Raw genomic sequence first — 7,488 nt, forward strand, 5'->3', positions numbered from 1 at the left:
GCACCACGAAACCATGGGGCTGTACCTTTATTACGCTTCGGCATGTACATCGAGTACATGATATTCTTTGTATTATTCGACTGATCACTATTTCCCAAATCATCATGAGAAAGAAGCGGCCAAGCATGCTGGTACTGATTATTCGCGTGGAAACTATCCACTTTCCGCCATCCCAAACCCACTTGTGTACAGGCATTCCCATACGCCGAAGTTGTTGATATCCACTACCCGCCCGCATCATTTTAAGCGTGGGATCACGGAACACAAAAGCACGAGCTTTGCCGCTACGGTGCTGTTCTGGGCGTGTACAGCGAAACATTCTAAAAAGAAAAGGATTACACACGAAGAAAAGGAAATTCCACCCGCGATACCTACCACCTATAAAAAAAAAAAGGAACAAAAAAAAATTCTTCAAATTAAAAAATCAATATATATCAATAATAATAATTGCGACACACATATTCATGTGTACCAGTAAAACAATTGTACCGTCAGTAAGCAGAACAAAAGATTCTGCAAACAAACAACGGAAACAAAAAAGTAATGGAATTATAAAACAGAACACCCAATCCCAAAGATTCCAGTTAATAACAAAAAAAAAGTTGAACACACATACGCATGTCTATATTTAGAATAAATGTATACCGTCAGTGTGCAGAACAGCCCAGTTTTCTGCACACACACACAACGGGAAAAGCAAGTAATGGAATTATTAGAAAAAAGAACACACACATAAAAGTAAAAGAAAAGAAATTCCAATTAAAAGAGAAAGATGGTAAACAGATTATTTATTTATTCAACCCTTGGGGGATGTACGCAATTATGATTATGTTAGTTTAACCATTATTATTATTATTTGTCCTCAGATGAGTCCCACTGTTCAGTACACGGTAGCGGAGAACAACGCAGCCACAATTAGTAGCGGTGCTGCAGTGCGCATATACAGAGGACTGATACTGCTGTCAACATTAGCCTTGTTCTTCTGTACAGCGGAGGCAATGCTGCTGATCTCTGTACCAGTTACGGGAGATGATGGAGTGGTGGTTGGTGCTTCTGTGGTAGTGTTCTCAGGGCTCGGCGGAGTAGTGGAATTGGTTTCTTCTGAGGCTGATGGGGCAGCTGTATGAGGTTGCTGGGTAAGATTAGATTCGGCAGGTGTACTGTTATCAGTTGTGTTGCCCGATGCTCCTTGATCGCTTTGTGATGCTGCAGTAGACTCTTGATTTTTGCCTTGTGTTGAAGTTGCACCAACTCTTGTTTCTGTTTCTTGGGTGGGTCCTGTAGCCCCAGCGGGTCTGGCAGGAGGTTCCTGCACCTGTTCAAGATCATTCACCGGAGACAAAACGGAGTGACTATCTTCACCCGAAATTGATGAAGGTTTAGTATCCAGAGATTTTAACCACTCCGAACAGTTTTTTCCAGCAATAACAGCAGATTCATTCTTCTGACACTCCACTCGCACCATCTGTTCTTGTAGAGTTACATTCCAATGCCAATCAGTGCTCCAATTATACCCTTTAGGTAAGTTAGCCTTTTCCTCAAAAACGAACACGTCATCTTCCTTTTTCTCCTGGTCCGAAGCCATCACCGCCTTTGTTTGTCCATTAGTAGCAGTAGCAGCAGCCGCCATGGTATACCCGCAGGCGCAGCACAGCACAACGGCCAACACACACATCACACGGTTCATCATCATCATCATGAGAAAGAGACAATAGTTTGGTTCACGTAAAAACACTGATCTAGAAAGAAACACAATCAAAAAGTAAAGAAAGAAAATAAATGAAGTATCAAACATGTTAGGACACACAAACATCAATTACCACTATAGAAACTCGCATCAGGAAAAGAAGAACCTAGCAGTTAAAGAATGCAATACAGCGCAAATAACCTCAGTAAGAGTAAAAACAAAAACAAAACGCCCACACTCACAAATATCTCAATAAAGGGATGAACCACCCAGCACAATCATCAAGCAAACAAACAGATATTAACCATTAGCCCAATTTACACAATAAACAGAGAAATATACACCAATTATGGGTGTAAGTCTGTATGTGTATATACGCAATTATAAGTATAAATTCATCTGTTATTATTATTATTTACGTTTTTTCTCCCTCTGCAAAAAACAGTTCATCATCATCATCATCACAGTGCAAGCCCAGGTGCACACACAGAGAGAGAGTCTCCAAGAACACACACACACACACACAATGGAGTAGCAATAATAATTATTATAGGATAAACATAGAGAGAGCAAAAAAACACACATTAACATTAAGAAACAAAAAAGAAGAAGAATAGCCCAACATGTGGAAGATTAGTTAGACTGTAGTGTGGATGTATGCAAAGAAAAAGAAAAGGAAACAAAGGATGACCTGAGTCACACCACCACACCACCACTACAATCAGCACAGAAGAATACAGGCCAGTGTAACCACAATCAGTAGTGGTACACGCACCCACACAGAACTGCTGATACTGCTGCTGCTGTCTGCATCACTCTTTTTGTTGTTTGTGAGTTCAGGAGGAAGTGTTGTTGTTGTGGTGGTGGTTGTAGTGGTGGTAGTGGTTGAAGTTGATTCCTCATTATTGGGTGTATTGTCAGAGTTCGTGGGTTCCGCGTTATTAGACTCACGTTTGTTGGTGTCTGGTTGAGATTCTTGTGAAACGGGTGTCTGTTCCTGCGGAGTTTCCTTCTCTTTGGCATCAGCATCACTTTTACTGGTCTCAGCAGAAGAATTGATATGTGATTCATTTGGAGTTCCGTGCCTCTTTCCTTCTTCTTGCTCACTGTCAGGAGTATGCGTTTGCTCTCGATCTGCACGGTTGTTATTTTCCTGATCCTGTGGAACATGAGCACCGTCACTTCCACGCGAGCCATGAAGTGATGCAGCATCACCGTCACCACTCGATCCTGGTTGGGAGCCGGGAGTGGGAGTTGGCAGCGAAGGAGAAGCAGGAGCACGTGAACTGATACCTGTAGAACTTTCTGTCAATGAAGTGGTAGGAATTTCTTCTTTATGTGCACCCGTGCCAGAAGCAGTTACCTCAACTTGTGGTCCCTCACTCAATTCTCTTCCCTGAGCAGGACCATCTGGAACCACAGCACAGTTTGAACTACTAGCAGCGACACCATGTTCTTGAGGACTTTTTTCACATTTCGCACCAGCAGGATCAGAAGGACCAGTTTCACCACGAAGAGTTTCAACAGCAATAGACGATCCTTCTTCAACCCTTTGACCACCACCGGGTTCAGAAGTCTGGCCAGCCGCCAAACAAAAAGATGTAACAATCATAAACAAAACCACAAAACAAAACACATGGCGCAGCGTCATCATCGGATTCCAAACGATTTGGTTCGCCTAAAAACACTGAACTGGTGTAAAAAACAACTTAAAAGAAGAAAAAATGAAATATAGAATCAAACACTTTGGGACGCTCAAATAGACTACCACAAAGAAACCCAACAACTTAATGTATGCAATACAGCACAATAACCTCAGTAAGAGTACAAACAAAAAAAAGCCCACACTAACAAATGTATCAAAAGAGGCTCAACCACCCAGGAAAATCATCAAGCAAACAAAAAGATATTGACCATTAACCACATTTACACAGTAAACATAGAAATATACACCAACTATGGGTGTAAGTCTATATATGTGTATGTATATACGCAATTATAAATATGAATTCATTTCTTATTATTATTTCGTTCTCTCACTGCAAAAAACAGTTCATCATTATCATCATCACAGTGCAAGCCCAGGTGCACACACAGAGAAAGAGTCTCCAAGAACACACACACACAATGGAGTAGCAATAATTATTATTATAGGATAAACACAGAGAGTAAAAACACACACAAAACACAATAACATTAAGAAACAAAAAAGAAGAATATCCCAACATATGGAAAATTAGTTAGACTGTAGGGATGCATGCAAAAAAAGAAAAAGAAAACAAAGGATGACCTGAGTCACACCACACCATCACAATCAGCACACAAGAATACAGGTCAGTGTAAACACAATCAGTAGTGGTACACGCACCCACACAGAACTGCTGATACTGCTGCTGCTGTCTGCATCACCCTTCTTGTTGTTTGTGAGTTCAGGAGGAAGTGTTGTTGTTGTTGTAGTGGTGGTGGTTGATTCCTCACTGGGTGTTGTGTTTGCATTTCCCACATCAGAACCACCAGTAGCACTCTCCGTCTCTGTTCTGTTAGTAGAAGGCTGTTCTGCTGCACTCACCTCATTTGGTGGAGTTTCACCTGCCGCCTTGTCGCTGTTTTCAGTTTGACCTTCAGTCGCAGTCGGACCACCAGACGGAGATGGAACATCACTGCCTCCAGGTTTAACAGATTCGGCAGGTGCTGGAATATCAACATCACCAGTAGGACCAGCAGGAGCACCAGCTCTATCATGAACGTGAGATTCAGGTTCCTTTTCTTCAGGGTTTTTGGGAGGAGCAAGCTGTTTTTCTTTCCCAGGATCACCCTCTTTTGGTTCTTTAGTTGCGTTAGCAAGAGGATCTTTGGTGTCTCCGGCACATTTACCATCTTTAGGATTATCAGTAGTGCAAACACCAGCACCATCAGATTCTTGATTTAATTCTTTCGAGGGTTTTCGTTTGCAATTCGTTTCATTTTTTCCACCCTCATCACCTGGGTGACACTCTGGTCCTGTATGACCTCCTTTCACACATTTAGAAGCATCAGCACCAGAAGTGCACTCACGATCACCATCATCATGTAGATCATCAGCAGCACCTTCATGACAAGTATCACTAGTATCACCACTTTCCTCACCAGAACATGCAGCACCTTTAGCAGCAGGTTGAGGAGGAGATGAAGTACTTAGAGAAACTGGTTTTGTTGCTTCTTGTGGACAAGGAACAGGATTGCAATCCGGAGTAGCAGGTTCAAGTCCAGGTTCCGAGTTAGCTTCCACGCATACAGATGCAACACTCAGCAGAAAAACCAGCAAACAGACAACGGGTCGCATCATCATGGCAATAGTAATTCTTGGTTGTTTTACGTCACTTTGTTAAAGAAAAAGAGAGAACAGAGAGAAAAAAGTAAAAAAAAAGATCCCATACAATAGAAACAAAAAAACAAATGGTGGTAAAACAGATCACACAAGAAAAACAACAGTAAACAGAACACAGCACTTCCAGTATAAACAATAAAGAATCCAATAGAGAGTAACTACAAAAACTCCAGAGCAAAACAACAAGTAATGAAAAAGAAATTAAAAGCACCACGAAATGCCCAGTAAATATAATACAAAACACAAGACTGGTACTGCTGGTGCTAATGTGCAATAATAAAAATATATGTAACAATTTCTATTCTTTCTTTTCTCCCTTCAACATAGATCATCACAAAGGTTCAGGGCAAAACACACAACGCCCCAGCGAAACACAAGAAAAGAAAAAGATATTGACCATTAGCCCAACTTGCCCAGTAAACACAATAAATACAACAACTATGGGTATAATTCTATACCTGTGTATATACGCAATTATAAATATAAATTCATCTGTTATTATTATTTCCTTTTCCCTATCACTGCAAAAAAAAAAAAAACAGTTCATCATCATCATCACAGTGCAAGCCCAGGTGCACACACACAATGGAGTAGTAGCAATAATAATAATTATAGAATAAAAACATAGAGAGTAAAAACACACAAAACACATTAACATTAAGAAACAAAAAAAAAAGAAAAGATAACTCCCAACAGGTGGAAGATTAGTTAGACTGTAGGGATGCATGCAAAAGAAAAAAAAGAAAACAAAGGATTACCTCAGTAAAACCACCACCACCATTACAATCAGCACACAAGAATACAGGCCAGTGTAACCACAATCAGTAGTGGCACATGCACCCACACAGAACTGCTGATACTGCTGCTGCTGTCTGCATCACCCTTCACATTTGGCATTATGGTGTTATTGCTGATTACAGGGATAGTAGGAATTATATTGGTGGTAGGTGAAGTTGAGTCCTCGTTACTGGTGATATTGAGGGTGACAGAGGTCGTGTTCGCTGTGGTGTTGCCTTCTGCTGATGCACCCACAGTATTCACACCATTTGTTGATTCATTCTCTGTAGTTGTCACATTATCAGTGGTACTGTTGGGCTCTGTGCTCGTGGTATTTAATGTGTTTGAATCATCAGTAGATAGACCAGATTGAGTTATTTCACTAGGTGATGCATCTGTAGTAGGATGTGAGTTTGAGTCAGCAGTAACATGGGAGTCTGTACTTGGTTTACCTGCGACATTTGATTCTGTATTGTGGTTATCTTGTTGAGGACCTTGTGTGGTTTCCTTTATCAGTTCTTGGTTCCCATCAGAACGTATCACACCTGACTCACTGGATACTGGCTGCTTCTGTGTATTCTCTGTTTTCTGTGTCACCTCACTAGACTGCTTGATACTTACATCTTGTACAGTACGAGAATGAGATACAGCAGGTTCTGGTTGACTTTCATTCCCGCGACCTTGACCTTTTGATCTGTCACCCGACTCTCCTTCCAACTCCTTCTCACCATGCGCAAGACCACTATCAAGTTTAGTATTATCCGTGGATTCGTCAGGATGTTTCGCAAGCTTATTAACTTCAGAAGACACATCATGTTGGCCAACACCATGACCACCCTGGGCCTTTATACCACCTTGACGACTAGATGGAAGATCATCACGTGTAGTTGAAAGAGATGTACCAGAAGAACCCGCAGCACCAAATTGTGCCGGTGCAAGAGGTTTAGCAGTAGTAGAAAGAGGAGGTTTAATGGGAAATGTAGGTGAAGGTACAACATGGTGAGAACCAGGAATACCAGCAGAACAAGTATTCGTACCTGCAGCACTGCCAGGGATAGCACCAGGCACACCAGGAGTACCACAAGGACCGTGTGGGACTGCAGGGTCCGTATAAGGCTTTTGTTGAACACCCTTAGGAACACCAACAGGAGGATTAACAGGAAGTCTGCCAGGAACAGCAGGTCCAGGAATACCAGCAGGTTGGAACTCTACATTATTAGGATGAACACCACCACCAGGGATACCAACAACACCACCAGTCATAAAAGAATACGGGTTTGGTACATTAGCCAACACGCATCCACAGAAGCAGTACAGGATGAAAGGCAGTAAGCACTGCACGTGGCCCATCATCTTCTTCATAGCCATAATAGTGGTTGTTGGGTTTCCCTTAAAAACACTCTACTACAAAAACAAAAAATATAAGAGATTAACAAAATGCTCGTAAAACCTAAAAAGAGAAGGGTGTACAAGTAGTGAAGCACAAAAGAAGCTCAACAGCGTAGAAACCAAAATCAAAATCAGAAACAAAGCAATACAGTTAATTAAATCAGTAAAGTTAGAAAAAAAAAAGGACATCCATATCATCACAGACTCCCGCAGTAGAGCATAGAATGTCCCAACAAACCATAAGCAAACAAAGAAGATCCTCACCATT

At 41.4% G+C, this 7,488-nt stretch overlaps 5 protein-coding genes across 5 annotated transcripts; all 5 read right to left on the bottom strand.

Moving 5' to 3' along the window:
* Window position 1: 1 nt before the first annotated feature.
* Window positions 2-319, bottom strand: TM35_000501120 (uncharacterized protein; the record flags this gene model as incomplete). The annotated part of the gene is made up of 1 exon (XM_029030559.1): window positions 2-319. A coding segment is annotated over one exon (318 nt), but the record flags the coding sequence as incomplete, so codon positions are not given.
* A 561-nt stretch (window positions 320-880) lies between these two features.
* On the bottom strand, window positions 881-1,699 carry TM35_000501130 (uncharacterized protein; the record flags this gene model as incomplete). Its single annotated transcript, XM_029030560.1, has 1 exon — window positions 881-1,699. The coding sequence occupies one exon, from the start codon at window positions 1,697-1,699 to the stop codon at window positions 881-883; it is 819 nt and encodes a 272-aa protein (XP_028878125.1).
* A 709-nt stretch (window positions 1,700-2,408) lies between these two features.
* On the bottom strand, window positions 2,409-3,299 carry TM35_000501140 (uncharacterized protein; the record flags this gene model as incomplete). The annotated part of the gene is made up of 1 exon (XM_029030561.1): window positions 2,409-3,299. One exon carries the CDS (start codon window positions 3,297-3,299, stop codon window positions 2,409-2,411), a length of 891 nt encoding a protein of 296 aa, XP_028878126.1.
* Window positions 3,300-4,001: 702 nt separating this feature from the next.
* Window positions 4,002-5,015, bottom strand: TM35_000501150 (uncharacterized protein; the record flags this gene model as incomplete). The annotated part of the gene is made up of 1 exon (XM_029030562.1): window positions 4,002-5,015. The coding sequence occupies one exon, from the start codon at window positions 5,013-5,015 to the stop codon at window positions 4,002-4,004; it is 1,014 nt and encodes a 337-aa protein (XP_028878127.1).
* An 825-nt stretch (window positions 5,016-5,840) lies between these two features.
* Window positions 5,841-7,199, bottom strand: TM35_000501160 (uncharacterized protein; the record flags this gene model as incomplete). Its single annotated transcript, XM_029030563.1, has 1 exon — window positions 5,841-7,199. The coding sequence occupies one exon, from the start codon at window positions 7,197-7,199 to the stop codon at window positions 5,841-5,843; it is 1,359 nt and encodes a 452-aa protein (XP_028878128.1).
* Window positions 7,200-7,488: the final 289 nt, after the last annotated feature.

Source organism: Trypanosoma theileri (assembly GCF_002087225.1).
Source record: "Trypanosoma theileri isolate Edinburgh chromosome Unknown TM35_Tth_50_V1, whole genome shotgun sequence".
Classification (NCBI taxonomy): domain Eukaryota; phylum Euglenozoa; class Kinetoplastea; order Trypanosomatida; family Trypanosomatidae; genus Trypanosoma; species Trypanosoma theileri.